The sequence below is a fragment of the Melospiza melodia genome, chromosome 1 (assembly GCF_035770615.1).
Source record: "Melospiza melodia melodia isolate bMelMel2 chromosome 1, bMelMel2.pri, whole genome shotgun sequence".
Classification (NCBI taxonomy): domain Eukaryota; kingdom Metazoa; phylum Chordata; class Aves; order Passeriformes; family Passerellidae; genus Melospiza; species Melospiza melodia.
Window position 1 is genome coordinate 121,771,405 of NC_086194.1, and position 15,221 is coordinate 121,786,625.

The window sequence follows — 15,221 nt, forward strand, 5'->3', positions numbered from 1 at the left end:
CTGCAACAGTTTTGTAATTTGGTTTGTATTTCTTCATGCTAGCAAGTTACATCTTCTTTTATTTGAATCAGAGTTGATATGTGTGTGTTCAGTTCATGTTCCAGTTGTGTACAACACTCATACAGTGGTTGTTTAAAGCACTGTGTTTAGAAGGAATCCCATGGCTGCCTATCCTTCACCATGGAGCATATCTTAAATAGATGTAATAGCAAGTGTTGACTCTCTTTAGAAAGTTCAAACTACTTTCAAAAAGGTAGTGTAGTGTCTCTTGTTGATAGTATTCATTTGCCCCTTGCTGGTGCTGAAAGATGGTGAATCACTTTGAGTTCAGTGGGATGTCATTTAGGGAACAGATGGAGCCAGATGTTCCATCTGTGTAAAAGGAGATCAGGATGATGTCTTTTCTAACAGATCATATGAACTTTGAAGGCCTGGGAATGCAATGAAGTTGCTCAGCTGTCTGCATAAAGGTACAATTAGCAAACTTTTCTTGATCATGACTCTTGTAAAACTTGGCTGACTCTCTTCATCCATCTCCAACAGTGAACCCACACAGGTCACCATGCTCTATTCCCGTCAGGGAACCACAGAAACCATTGAGGAAGTAGAAGGGGAGCATGAAGAAGAAGGAGCTCATTCTGCATCAAGGTTGGAGGAAGAGGAGGTGGAAGATTACAGCCTGGATTCAGAAGGAGCTGCATATACTCCTGACACCGATGTGCCGTTGTACTCCACAGTGGACAGCAATGCAGAAGCTCCACCTTCCTACAGCAAAGCTGTCAGCTTTGAACACCTTCCCTTTGGCTCCCCAGATGACTCAGCTGGGAAGAGCCTCATGATGGTGAGCCCGGACGACAGCCGGACAGACAAACTCGACAGGATTCTGCCCCCACTGACACATGAGCTCACAGCTAGTGAGCTGCTCCTGAACAAGTAAGAATCCTCAACCAGGAAAAATTGTTGATCACAGTGTGTAAAATTTTGTTATTACTTTGGGGTTTTGTTTCAGAACTAGCCTAAAATTTCTGATACAGACCTTGTGCTAAGTTTGGTTTAAGGGAAGAAGCTCATTTCCTGTGCAGTTGTTCTAATTAGAGATTTCTAAAGTGACTCAAATTCATCTTGGAAGGAATCTCTGCTTTCTTCCTATATACCATATTTAATCATTCTAGCATTAGCATTGAATTTCTGTGCTGCAATTGTCTTGGGGTCAAGGGCTTTTCTCAATATTCTTTGTGGAAAGGTCTTCTCCAGGCAGCTGTGATTTCAAATGAGTTTCCTCCAGGGCTATCTGGGAAAATGTTTCTCCTTTAATTATTTTGGATTACTGAAAGGGAAACTCTGACCTTTGGCAGTTTTTGTTCAAGCCAGTGGGAGCTGAGGGTTATGGAGGGACACCAACTTGCTAGGTGCTTTCGTAAGGGAGAGGGTGTTCCCTTCTTTGCCCCTTGGACACTGTGCTCACTAGCACAACCAGCACTGAGGTGGGGATGGTGCCTCTGCACATCTTCAGCTGCTCTCTGGCCTGGCTTAGTTGGAGAGGGCTTCCCCAAAAGCAGGGGCAAGATATTAAAGCACAGAACTGCCTTCAGCCTGCCTGTACCTGGAGAGAGAGCCTGTATAGATCTGACTTTGCCAGATGCAGTGTCTTGTCTTCTGGCTTTCCATAGCAATTTTTGCTTTTCAGTAAGATTCCTTCCCAGGCCAAAAAACTTTATGAAAAGCAAAGAGGATTATGAATGTATATTCATATTCATATTCATATTCATATTCATATTCATATTCATATTCATATTCATATTTATTTGAGTCATATAAATAGAAGACTGGACACAAGCAATGTTCATGGGTATTTTCATGATTCTAATCTTGTGCCCGTGGACAATTCAAAACATAGGTCTGGTGATGTACCTCTGGTTTTTCTGTAAATTCCTATCTGTGCTGATAAATGGGATGTGAATCCAAACCAGTATTGGATGATTTGCATGAGATGTGTTGGTTGGGCAGCTGTAGGAAAGCCATGTTTGTAAAAGTGCTTAGGCCAGGCTGATTCTCTTTCTGAATAAATTAAAAATGAGAAGAACAGTGCTTCTAGTTATTTTTTCTGAAATTCTTGTTTTCTGAGCTTAGAATCAGGCTATTTGATTATAATATCAAATTCCCCCTTTTTTTTTTCTTCCATTGGACTGAGCAGAAGATTTTATTACTTTTCAAAAGGAAAAATAGCAATTTGAAAAGCAGCTCTTGTGAAGTTCATGTTCAGTTCATTTGTGGTACTCTGCTCCTCACAGGATGTTTCATGATGACGAGTTGGAGGAGTCAGAGAAGTTCTATGTTGGTCAGCCTCGAGTCTTGCTCCTTATTTATGCCCTGTACAATACACTGGTGGCCCGGTCAGAAATGGTTTGCTATTTTGTGATCATCCTCAACCACATGATCTCTGCCTCCATGATAACTCTGGTGCTTCCCATCCTTATATTCCTGTGGGCCATGCTGTCTGTTCCTCGGCCAAGCAAACGCTTCTGGATGACAGCCATTGTCTACACTGAGGTATGCTGCTGGTCTTGCAAGCCCATGTCAAACACAGAAATCTGAAGTAGGAATCTTTGCATGGCCTCCTTGCTGGTTTTGATCCCTGGGATCTGGGCTGGGCCTTTGGCCCTTCATAATAATACAAGTATTTGCTAAAGTCCTCAGAAATTTTTGTGGTATGGAAAGATCATGTTAGTTATTTCCTTCATTACAATGAGCAATATCCTTCCTGGCATGTAAAGCAGTTCTCACAAGAACAGATAATTTGCAAACTGTTGCTTTGTAATGGTTAATCAAGAAACAGAATTCACTGCTTGTGATATCTCAAGTACCACTGAGTATCATCTGCTGCTGAATTTTGATTGACTTTATTACTGGAGAAATGTGAAGTGTTATGCCTCTGTAGTAATGAGTATGCTTGTTTATGTTCTCATAAAACTGACAAAGTAGATATATTTTATCCCTCTTACTGTCATGAGGCTATTATATCTGACATGCTTATAAAACACCAGAAGTGTGTTGTGTTTCTGAACAGGTGGCCATTGTCATCAAATACTTTTTCCAGTTTGGCTTCTTTCCTTGGAATAAACATGTGGATTACACAAAGGATAAACCTTACCATCCGCCCAATATTATTGGCATTGAGAAGAAAGAGGGTTATGTGCACTATGATCTTGTTCAGCTTCTTGCTCTATTCTTCCACAGATCCATTTTAAAGGTAATCTGGGTTCAGGTAGTTTCTTATTTATATTTCATTTTTAATTTTAATTTTTAAATCAGTCTTGTGATATAAAGAAGTCATTCATTTGGTTATCAGGATTTTTTTTTTCCATGAAAGGGTTATTGAGCATTTGTAGTGGCTGCCCAGGGAAGTGGTTGAGTCACCATCCCTGGAAATGCTTAAAAGATATTTAGATGTGGCACTGAGGTGCATGGTTTAGTGGTGGATTTGGCAGTGCTGGGTTAACAGCTGAATTGATGATCTCAAAGAAATTCTGCAACCCAAATGTTTCGATGAAATCCCAGCACACTGAATTTGTCTTCTCCCTTGTGAACACGTGACTGAGCTGAGCAATGCCTGTGATAAATACTGTGACAGAAATACAGGCTTGATACGTTCTCTTCTTGTTTTTCTACTAGTGCCATGGATTGTGGGATGAAGATGAGAAAGGAGACAGCTCCAGCAATAAAGAGGATACTGATGATGAGCTCTCTCTGACAGGAGGCAGGAGAGGCTCTTCTGCCTCTTTGAAATCTGTCAATCTGGCCGCATCTGTGGAGTCCATCCATGTCCACTTCCCCGAGCAGCAGACTGCCATCAGGAGGAAGAGTTCTAGCAGCATATCCCAGATTTCTCACAGGTCCAGCTTCTCCTCACACAGATCTAAGAGAGGTAAATGTCACGGCGTTTCTGGGATTGGAAGGACAAATGTTCATTTCCCATAGGATCATTCTACTGAAACCTTGGGTTGGTTGCTGAGGAGCTCCTGAATGCTGCTGCTTCTCAGTGATGAAATAGGATATGAACCAATGTATCTTCATGTTTGAACACACTCCAAGCCTTCCTAAAGTTCAAATGGAGAGCCATACTTTGTGATTCATTATGTTTTCTAAATGACATTATCCAAAAGCTGGGAAAGGAATGCTGGAATGCTCAGTGTCGACCAGATCCAGAATTCTGGTCCAGCATAATCTCCAGCTAGAGGGAATGCAAAGCACATGTATTTTTCATATCTACATTTGTAGACACTTGAATTGAGAAAATGTTTCTATTAGTTAAATTGAAACAGATTACATGTCCCATCTTGTAAAAAGGGCAGGAATACTGTAGCCTAAATATATATAATACCAATTGAGGTGACTGAGTCAGATCAATCAAATACTTGCTGTTATCACTAGTCTGCTTTCTCTTTTTATAGCTATTAATCAAGTTTTGATCTGCTGGTGATTAAACCTTTAGTGGGTGCTCTCAAGATTTTATCATACTGCGGGAAAAAAAGAAGAATTCATTTCAAAGCTTCTTTCAAATGTGGGAGTCATATGAAATGGAAGTCTCAAGATTCATTACTTTCCAACTTTAGTATTTAAACTTTTCTTTTGAATTGACTTCTCTTTTGCTCCCTTTTTTTCCAGGAAGTACCAGTACACGGAACAGCAGTCAGAAGGGAAGCAGTGTGTTAAGCATCAAGCAAAAATCTAGAAAAGAGCTTCTCATGGAAAAGTTTCGAGAACAGATGATCAAAGCCAAGGCTTTTACAATTAAAAAGTGAGCAATATGAGGAGTTGTGTGGGTCTGGGGGAGGTTCCAAACAGTAAAGCAGTAAGCCAGCATTTTAAAGGGAGCAGGCTACTACTGATGTTAATTCAAGTGCTTGTTGTACACAGATGTCCCACCAGCTGAACATCAGACAAATCAGCAGTTGTTAAAATAGCATCTGCCTGATAAAAAAGTTAAATGTCCCTTGTGACCTTGGTTGGCTGTGTATTTTTCTACTGAACAAATCCTAATACAGTGGTTTAGAAGCAATCAGAACAAAGGTCTGGTGTCTCTGCAGTCCTGTGAAGGCTGTGAGAGTAGATCTTAGATATCTTTAAAAATATTAATAACACCACACTCAACCTTTACTTTCTTCAGTGCAAGTTATGTGTTATTAAATCACATTGTGGTCTATGTTGTTTTAGGACTCTCCAGGTGTACATGCCCATCAGACAGTTTTTCTACAATCTTATTCATCCAGACTACAGTGCAGTGACTGATGTGTACGTGCTGATGTTCCTCGCAGATACGGTGGACTTCATCATCATTGTGTTTGGATTTTGGGCTTTTGGGGTACGTCACAGAGGCATCTGTAAATCCTCAGCAGGATTTACGTCTTGTAGATGCTAAATATCGTGCAAGTGTCCTTTATCCTTGACCATCCTTATATTTTGCTTTTCAGAAACATTCTGCTGCAGCAGATATCACCTCTTCATTATCAGAGGACCAGGTCCCAGAGGCATTTTTGGTGATGGTGCTCATTCAGTTTGGAACCATGGTGGTAGATCGAGCACTGTACCTCAAAAAGACTGTCATGGGAAAAGTCATCTTCCAGGTCATCCTTGTTTTCGGAATACATTTCTGGATGTTCTTTATCTTGCCTGGAGTGACAGAAAGGTATAAGCCTTATAAAGAAACAATATGGGTGGAATACTGATGCTCTACCAAGTTCTTTGTATTTAAATTGGAGAAGTTTGTAGCTAGGCTTTGGAATCATGATCAAGTTCCTTTTTTCCTCATTTCTAAGCAGAAAGTTGGAATGCATTTCCACAGCAGTAACTGTGGCCAATGTAAGTTTGAGGAAGAATTAGTTATATAGGTACAGAAATATTCTCAGTTTAGGCCAAAATGCAAGCAGGTGAAAGAGAAATTGCCTGTAATTGAGTGATTAGAGCCTTCAGCTGAGACAATGTTGGCCTCTGATCCAATTCCCTGCTCCCAAGACTGCCGCATGCTGCTTTAGAAGAGTGAGTAGAAAATGTCTCCCTCAGAGTAACTTATAACTTAGCACTTTCCTGAAATGTGTGAACTATGGATTTAAATCTCCTTAAACTGAGGAATGTCTAAAATATGTATCTGTTCTGAAGAGCTAAGTTCTCTCCCCGTGCTCCTGCCACTTGGCTCTGGAGGTTATGTAGAGGCAGTCACCCCGCTGCATGAAATTTTTTGTTGCATACCTGGTCAGGCTCACTCCCAAATCTAACATTTTTTATTTACCATTTCATTTTTCATTTGACATTTCATGGCTCAAGAAACTGACCACTGCAGTCTGCAGTGCAGTGGTGTTAAGGTTCCATCCACAGTGTTTGGCTAACTCCCCTTTTCCTACTTTAAGTTGCCTTGAAGAATTTCCCTCACTCCCTTTGCTGTCCATGGAAATTGAGTGTATCACCTGGGCACCTTACTCTTCATTAACAGTCAAGTTATTTTACTGGGAAAAAAGAAATAGGTTTATAGTGTAAAAGAAACTGAAAAGTCTGACTTCGTCTAAAAAGAAAGTGAAGTAGCAATTGTGCACAAGTTTGAAAAAAAGATTATTTTTCAAATGGATCTCTTATCTACTGCACATTGAGAATTGTTAGGAAATAAAATAACTTTGACTTTGTGCTTTTGAGAAATCTATATCAAGTTGTTAATATCAAATCTGCATCCGAAACATCCTGTATTCCTTCTAAGTGCGATTAGAGCTCCTTGCAAATTTCTTAATTAAAATGCTTCTGTGGGATTTAATTGAAAATATTGGGTTATGGCTGGCTGGCAAATGCTGTCCATCATGAGGCATCTGCTGCAGATCCACTGTGCTATTGAATAACAACCAGAATGGCACATGCTGAGGGTTAGTTCAGTCCAGAGAAGAGAAAGTGAAGAGCTATCTGAACTATTTGTTGCAATAAGACTTGAATCAAGCAGAAAATATTTTCAGAGGTCATTCCATCTTAAATTCCTGTACAAGGTGCTGCCATGAGCACAAGTAGGTGCTAAAGCTGCCTTGATTGAGCCCCTGCCCAGGACTCACAGAGGGCTGAGCCATCATGAGGGCTGAGGAAGGCTGGTCTGTGTTGGGCAGCAAGGGACCTTCAGCATGGAAGGAGAGGGCACTGCCCAAAGCCTTCACTCTTTAGGGAGCCTGAGGTGGCAGTGGATGCTGGTTTTAGACTTTTTCATTCAGTTTCTTTCCAATACTCTTTTAACCCTGCCATGGGATTAGTAACCAAGGCCGTTTCACAGGACCTCAGGAAGGGGAAACTGCCAGGAGCAAAAAACCATTTCAAGCTAATTTGGTCGAGCACAGATACAAAGCTCATAATTTTCCTTTATCTTTTCCTTTACAGGAAATTTAGCCAGAACACAGTTGCCCAGCTCTGGTATTTTGTGAAATGTGTTTATTTTGGCTTATCAGCTTATCAGATACGCTGCGGATATCCAACTCGTGTTCTTGGCAACTTCCTCACAAAAAGTTATAACTATGTCAACCTGTTCTTATTTCAAGGGTAAGCACAGACTTACTGCCTTTTTTCTTTCTTTTGTGTAATAAGGATCTGCTGTAGCGAAATGCTGGGGTTATTAATGACTTTTCTTCACAGACTGCTGGAAATAAGACAGTAAATTTTGCACAGCACTCTCTGTATATGCCATATGTCCCCTGTAGTCCACAAGAAAAAGAAAAATCTATTTCTGGAAGGCAAACTTCATAAAATTCCATCTCTTGGTCTGAAACCAGAAGCCTGATATGCCAGTCAGCCATTCAGTACCCTATGAAATAAATAGACATTTTTAACACTTCTAAGAAATCACCTTTGTGAACAGAAATAGAGGCTACATATTGTGCAAGAAAACAGGTAATGTTATTAGTTCTACAGTCCTAAAAAGTAGTAAGGTGTCAAATCCCAAAGAGACCTTTGGAGCAGGTCTACCTGCTGTACCTCAGCAGGTGAAAGGAATGGAGTGAAAGACAACACACCTGAGAAATTGGAACTTAAAAATAAGCACAAAAGAAAAGATGTTTGCTTTGAGAAGTGTTGCACATTTGCAACTTCTCAGGAGTTAGGGCAAGGAACAGGTGCAGCATTACCTCGGAGTGAAAGGTGGTTTTACACAAGCAGACCACGTCCTCCATTTACACTGTTACAGTGGCCTTGTGATTAAGTCAGTTTGAAGCATATGTGTAATTCACAGAAAAAAAATTGAACCATTTCAGCCTTTTCACAGTATTTGCAGTATAGGCTACTTGCATTCCAAGTAAAAGTTACAGAAGAAAGCTTTCCTCACATGAAATACTCTTTAAAGTATGGGACTAGGAAAGGGAATGATGCCCAGTGAACAGCTGCTCATTGTGCGTTGATCTCCTGTTGATTCCCACCTTCTTCTGCTGTTTAATCCTGAGGCACAAAGCCCAGTTCCAAATGCAGCAGAGGGCTGCCCACCTACTGCAAAGATGCCATGCAACACTTGGTGTAAGAAGGTGTAAGAAGGTGAATCCTACCATCCTGTAGAAAAGAGGTGCTCCTCTCCCAGGTCAGAGGAATCAAGGAAATCTTGTACTATTCCATCAGGGGCTCAATCACAATTATGGACATCATGATGCATAAGCATATTTATGGCCTGGCAAGAAGATCTAGAGTAAAACAAGCTATGGCAATTTCAGGATGTGATTGCATTTGTGTTTACAGAATCCCCAATTAAGCTCTTTTCGTGTTGTCTTAATTCTCCCTCTTGTCATATATACACTTGCTGTGCTTGTTTGATGTGATGCCTCTGTTTCTGACAAGTTACCTGCTGTGGTCTCCCTTCAGGTTCCGCCTGGTTCCATTTTTGACTGAGCTGAGAGCAGTAATGGACTGGGTTTGGACTGACACCACTCTCAGTCTTTCCAGCTGGATCTGTGTTGAAGATATCTATGCTCATATATTCATCCTGAAGTGTTGGCGAGAGTCAGAAAAAGTAAGGAAACCCCATATGAGTGATTCAGACCTTCTCTTCCCCCATGCAGGAGGGAAGAGAAATAATCATGAGTCCCTAAATAATTGAGGAATCCACCACAAAAAGTTTGTTGGAAGATATGCCTGGCACTTGTGTTCAGAAATATCCAGACTGTTGGGTACTTTATGTTAGTTGGCAGCTGCTGTGAATGAAACTTCAAACGGTTTCTCTTTTGTGCCCCTCTGATTTTTCCACCATTAACGTGAACTCCAGAAGCATGTGCCTGCTGGCTTAATTGCATGCCTGGGTTTCAAGGCTGGGGTTGGAAGTCCTGGTATTCCCACAGTCACACACAACTAAATGAGTAACCTGGAGGAGCAGGGAAGCTGCAGCTGAGGAGAAAGCTCAGTAGAAGGAAGAGCTCATGCCCTGCAGTGTAGGGACACTGGGTTCATGTAACTATAGAGGGAATTCAGCCGACTCCTTTATTCCAGGAGAGTCCCTGCACATCCAGAACTAAACTGCAGGCCAGATAAACCCACCATTTGTCTCACTGAAATTTCAGTCTCTTTAAATCATTTAAGCTTCAGTTCAAATTAAACTTGCAAATTCTGGATTCTTTGTAACTGCTATAAAGATTGCAACCATATGCTTGCTCATTTTGCCAATTTTAAAAATATATTAAACATTATTTTAAGAGTGACCAAACCAGTCAGAAATTCTACATCTGTATTGAAGTGGATTTACTTTTAAGTGTTACTGACGTATTTCTACTTTTATTATAATCCTGTCTCTTAATGGCAATGGCTTTCTAAGTATATCACATAGATTAACTCCGAGCTACAGTGCACACAAATCATGCATATAGGTTTTTTCTCTGTGACTCCCACTTCTGCCATGAATGGAAGGAGTTCTGAAGAACTTCAGGAGTTGGGGAAGTAATAACCCAGCTCTACTTTGACTGTCTATCTCATCGCATATTTTTATGCTAAAATTCACATGATGTGTAGCAGAGATCTGACATGGGAGGATTCCCATGTCTAAGCTAGCATGTATGTTCTAATGCCATACAGAAAACTAACTGTGTTACAACTTTGCAAGTATTGTTGAAGGTACTTTTGTTCTCTCTCTCTCACTGAGGGGAATGCCTAAGTATTTGGACTGCTAGAGTCCCACTGAGATGTTCTGTAACATCATTAGAAATGCCTGAACTAATATCCTCCAGACAAATAACAATAACAACAACAACAACAACAACAACAATAATAATAATAATAATAATAATAATAATACCCCTGCTGATCTTGATAGGATATTTTAATGAAAATACTATTCTGTAGGATGAGACAAATTACTTGATACACTGTTTCTGAAAAGTAAATAATTGGTTTTAAATAAAGCATTGTATTACAAATGTAATATTCTCATAGGGCTTTATGGATTCATGTTGCAAAGCAAGAACAATTTCCTGAAAGCCAGATTCCTGGGGTGTTTGAGGTGCAGTGCAGTACAGTGCATATTTATTTTGCACATGTGGTGTGCAATTCATGGAGGATATGCTACGAAACTCTGTGGAGTTAAACCACAGTAAAAGAATTACACCAAAATAAATTACAGTGAAAGTAAGACATTTTACAGGATGGCGAGAGTATTAAGAGTATTCAATCATGAGCCAAATAGTGGAGGACAGGAATTATGGGCAAGGCAGAACAGACATGCCATGTGATTTGCTTTGAAGGGAGAAGAAAAGCGGTCATTTTGTCCTCAGAAGCTAAGAAAGAGAAGGTTGTTACATCAGCAGTATCCAGACTTTAGGAACAGCAACAACATTTTTAACATTAGTTAATTGGAGTCAGTGTAGAAACAGATTGGATCAAGCCTGTGAGCTCTTAGAAATACTGTAAGTGAGGTGTGAAATGATTGTGGGGGTAGTGCAATATCAGAAATTTAACTGATTGTTTATGTCAGTTGCTGGCAAACAGTTTTCCTGCTCCCCCCATCTGCCACAATATACAGTTTGCAGCATTTCAAGACCTGCGAGAGGAAGTCTGCCTTAAGGAGTTCTGTGATAAAACTTTTCAGAAGTGCAAATACAAGAAAGTGGGTCCCTCATTATAGCAGTTTCTGGAATAAATTGTTGTATCACTGTTTCAGCTATTATTTTATATTTTGTTCTTGTGAGTTCATGCTAGCACTTAAACAAAAAAAATCAAATTATCCTACCTAAAGTCTTCTTTTTTTATGATTGTGAAGAATCAAAATCACAGAGGTTTACAATATTTTTCACACTGGATGCACATTTTGGGTTCACTTGTCACTTCTCTCTGTTGCCATCAGAAATTGGGTGCCTGTGCAGGTTTGACTAAAAAAAAATTTCAAAATAGCTGTTGTGATACGGGGTAGCAAATTACCACAAGAGATGGGAAGCCTTAAGATCATTATATATTCACCCATCAAATCTCTTGATAGAAGAGAGGTTACCATACTGCTGTTTGCTTTTGCAGAGATATCCCCAACCAAGAGGCCAGAAGAAAAAGAAAGTTGTGAAGTATGGAATGGGTGGCATGATTATCGTCTTGCTGATTTGTATTGTCTGGTTCCCACTGCTCTTCATGTCTTTAATCAAATCTGTTGCAGGCATCACCAACAAGCCTCTAGATGTATCAATCACAATAACTCTAGGAGGTTATCAGGTAAAAAAGAAGAAACACTAAAAGCAATCTCTGTTTTTTGCATTATATTTCCTTGTGCCATTTCTTCTTCCTTCCATTCAATTGAACCCTCCTTCTTTATGCAAGGTACCTGGCAAGCTTCCATAAATGACCCCTTCTGGGTTTAAAGATATGTTAGTTTATCACTGATGTAATATATTATCCTCATTTTCAAGTCAAAACCAGCCTCTACTGCCAGTGGAAACTGAATAAATTATCCTACAGGTCCACATGGTGGATATAAGGTAATTGTAGGCAGCTTGCATCTCAGAGGAAGGAGATTATAACATTGTCTTGTTGAATTGAGTGCCATAATTGTCTTGGACTGTGATGCACAGGATGCTGGACTGTGTATGTAGCAGCCAATGTGAAGTAAATGTGATAAGCATGTGTTTTTTTTTTTTCCCAGCCTATTTTTACCATGAGTGCTCAGCAGAATCAGCTCAAAAGTTTGGATCCGAGTGAGTTCAGTGACTTTATGAGAAGCTATAGGGGTAACACTGTAAGTGAAAAGTAGAATACCTCATTTCTTAAAAATGTGTGCATGTTTCCATGGAGGCCTTTTGTGAGTTTTGTTTGTGTAGTTGTAAGTGGTCATCAGTACTGTCATCAGTTGGAAGGTATTTCTATAAAGAGGATTTGCATGAAAAAAAGTTCAGACGCATAATTTGTCAGGACAGTGCTGGGTTATGGTGAGACAAGCTACCATTAATGCAGCCATCTTTGCACAAAATCCTGAAAGGCAGAAACCCTAATTGTCCTGTTGTCTGAAAAAAATCCTCTCCTCTAAATGACCCAAACCGGCAGGAGATGTGATGCTGTTTGTGTACTGCCAAAGAAAATGTGCTGGGGACAAAGCAATGCCTTATGCACTTTTAAGCCCCATGCTCCTTTCTAGAGCACACATCTTTCACCTTCCAGTGGGGAATGGTGGTGCTGTCAAAAGAAAGTGTGCATAGCCTAGAAATTTTTTGACATAAAAATGTCCAAAAAAAAGCGTTTAAGCACAGTCTTAGTGTTTAATGGAGCAACACGCCCAGTTTCCACAGGTTTCTACAGGAAAAGGACTAGTAGTTAGTAGGAGCTATTGTATTGCTAATGTAACTAACATTTGATCAGATATAACTTTAAAAGAAGTGCTTGCTACTAGCTCATTAAAGAATTTGATATTAGAATTTGATCTTAGATCCTACCACATAGCCCATGTACAGTAGCACTAATATTGTAGCCTAGATGCATTTGGAAGTTGCGAGGTTCTAGTTGGTTCATCCTTCGCAGACACTTTTCTTTGCAGGAAGATACTTAACAAAAGACAGAGTAAAATTTTAACTCGAGTTTAAATAGCCTCTACAGAGTTTGTTTCATGAACTCTTAGACTCGCTTTAGCCAACATGGCCATCAAACAATGAGGCCATTTTTGTTTTGCCTTTTTAGCTTGGCTATATTTTGTTGATTCCCCTTCCTATCTCAAGCCCCAGTTGGTACCTGAGGAAAATTATCAGTGCACACTACTGCACTTACAATTAATCAAACATTTAAAAATCTGTCTGACAGGGAAATGTGGTTCTGTGTCTTGTGAATATCACTGCACTGAAATTTTCTTTTCCTCTTCTGCACCTACAGGCTGCCTTGCAGTTTCTAGAGGGCTATGCAAGAGAAGATATAACTCGAGCAGACCTGGAGGGAAATTCAAACTCTTTGTGGACCATCAGCCCTCCCAGCAGAAATAAAATGATACAGGGACTTAGAGACTTAAATGCTGATTTCACTTTAGTTATTTCATGGACCATTCAGAGGTAATTAAACACAGTTATTATGAGGTGGATGGATCATTTGCCAAGCATTAGCTCAGTAGAACAGGTCCACATTGCATTTTTGGTTTAGTTGTTTAGCAAATTCTATATGGCAGAGCAAAAAAACAGAGTAGGAGGGAGAGAGCCAGAGAGAAGTCAGTTTTGTTACCTATGAAAACATTTGTTGCCTGCAGTTCTCAAAAAATAAAGAAGTGGAGCCACTAGCAAATAGATTATTTAAAATGTCCAGGTGGAATTTTCAATGGGATTTGACAGTAAGGAAGAAAAAGCAAGAATTTTTTATCCAGTTTTAGGTGGGGATGTTCCAATTAACTGCCCTTAACAACAACCTTGCTAACATTTATGGAAAGTGTATTCACTTAGACCTAGTTAAGGCAGAAAACCTATGAGGAAATACAAACAGAAGTTCTTCATCCTCTTATTAAGGGAGTCCGGAAGTGACACCAACAATTTTTATGTGCAAATACCATAACAATGGCACAGATCCATTTTGTTAAGACCTTTGCTCATGTAAGCTTTCTTTGGCCCCAGTGAACTGACTTTACAATGAAGTTCTTGAAAGAGACAGCCTGGAGTATAAAGTTTTTGCACTCAGGCTAGAGCACACCCAGTCACCAAGGTCATTTGCTGGCTACTGTCTGCCAGATGGGGTTCCTGTACATTACTGGATTAAATTGGAGTTAAGTCATCACTCTGTGGAATCCAAGTTCCTTTGCACCCTCCATATTTACATGTTTCCTTGGAAGTAGAAGCTGGATTGTTGAAAGACTATGCACAACAAGCAGGTCAGTCTATTTGCTGTGGGAGCTCTGGACATGCTGGCTCCGTTCTTCCACAGTCAGAAATAGGCTTGTAATGAATTTAATGCAACTTTAGTTGACATCCCCCACCCCGCGCCCCCTTATTTCCCTAGAATCAGTGGCTATTAACTAGTGAATTACATCACTCCATCATTTCTGAGCCTCACATTAATTTTTAGTTCTGCTACTGAGTTTGCCCATATGCTTTCATGGCTACAAGCATTCATACGCTAGTGCAAGGCGACATTTTTCACCCTCAAATTGTATCTTGTGGGTTACGCTGTGAACGCAAATGACTGAAAATGTTCTGGGCTTACCACAGTGACCTTCTGCCTGACTGCTCCCTTTCTTCTAGGCCAGGAGGCCACGAGCAGCAGTAATTTGGTCCTGTTGTGTCACAGAGGCAGCATACATTTTTACAAAGGCTTTCTGCCTTTGCACATCATCTGCCACGGATGTTTCTCTGCAGCCCCCAGCAGCTGCCTCACCCAGCTTAGGTTATGCTCTCATTGTAGGTTCTCAATGTGTTTTCCCTTTTACTTACAACAGGAATCTCTCCCTTGGTGCCAAGGCTGAAATAGCATCAGATAAACTTACCTTCCCACTAAAAACACATACCAGAATAGATATTGCTAACATGATGGCTGAAAATCAACCGGAACAGGTGTAAGTTATTTTCTTTTTCTATTTATATGCAAACTTTCCCCTTTGAAGCCTGATGTCCCAAGGTGGCCAAGCTTGTGCAAATGTTTCATTTATCTGCCCATCTATCCCCCTCTAATAACAGATGCCAACAGCACTGAAAGCAAGTAATAGTAATATTAAAGGTGAAAACTTGTTTCCTATTATAAATATAGGCTGAGAGGACCCAGAACAAAGGATCATCAACAACAAGCATGGTGAAGCT

The 15,221-nt window shown here is 40.1% G+C and overlaps 1 protein-coding gene across 10 annotated transcripts in view; it reads left to right on the forward strand.

Annotated features, from left to right (window-relative positions):
- The window catches only part of PIEZO2 (piezo type mechanosensitive ion channel component 2), a 286,361-nt gene that overhangs the window by 264,617 nt on the left and 6,523 nt on the right, over window positions 1-15,221 (forward strand). For all 10 annotated transcript variants that reach the window (XM_063165966.1, XM_063166019.1, XM_063166001.1 and 7 more), the window contains 13 exons: window positions 544-933; window positions 2,292-2,550; window positions 3,068-3,250; window positions 3,673-3,925; window positions 4,666-4,798; window positions 5,215-5,362; window positions 5,472-5,686; window positions 7,402-7,560; window positions 8,863-9,010; window positions 11,494-11,682; window positions 12,110-12,202; window positions 13,324-13,496; window positions 14,864-14,980. In XM_063165966.1, coding sequence (XP_063022036.1) covers window positions 544-933; window positions 2,292-2,550; window positions 3,068-3,250; window positions 3,673-3,925; window positions 4,666-4,798; window positions 5,215-5,362; window positions 5,472-5,686; window positions 7,402-7,560; window positions 8,863-9,010; window positions 11,494-11,682; window positions 12,110-12,202; window positions 13,324-13,496; window positions 14,864-14,980 — 2,460 coding nt within the window. The remainder of the gene's footprint in view (window positions 1-543; window positions 934-2,291; window positions 2,551-3,067; window positions 3,251-3,672; window positions 3,926-4,665; window positions 4,799-5,214; window positions 5,363-5,471; window positions 5,687-7,401; window positions 7,561-8,862; window positions 9,011-11,493; window positions 11,683-12,109; window positions 12,203-13,323; window positions 13,497-14,863; window positions 14,981-15,221) is intronic.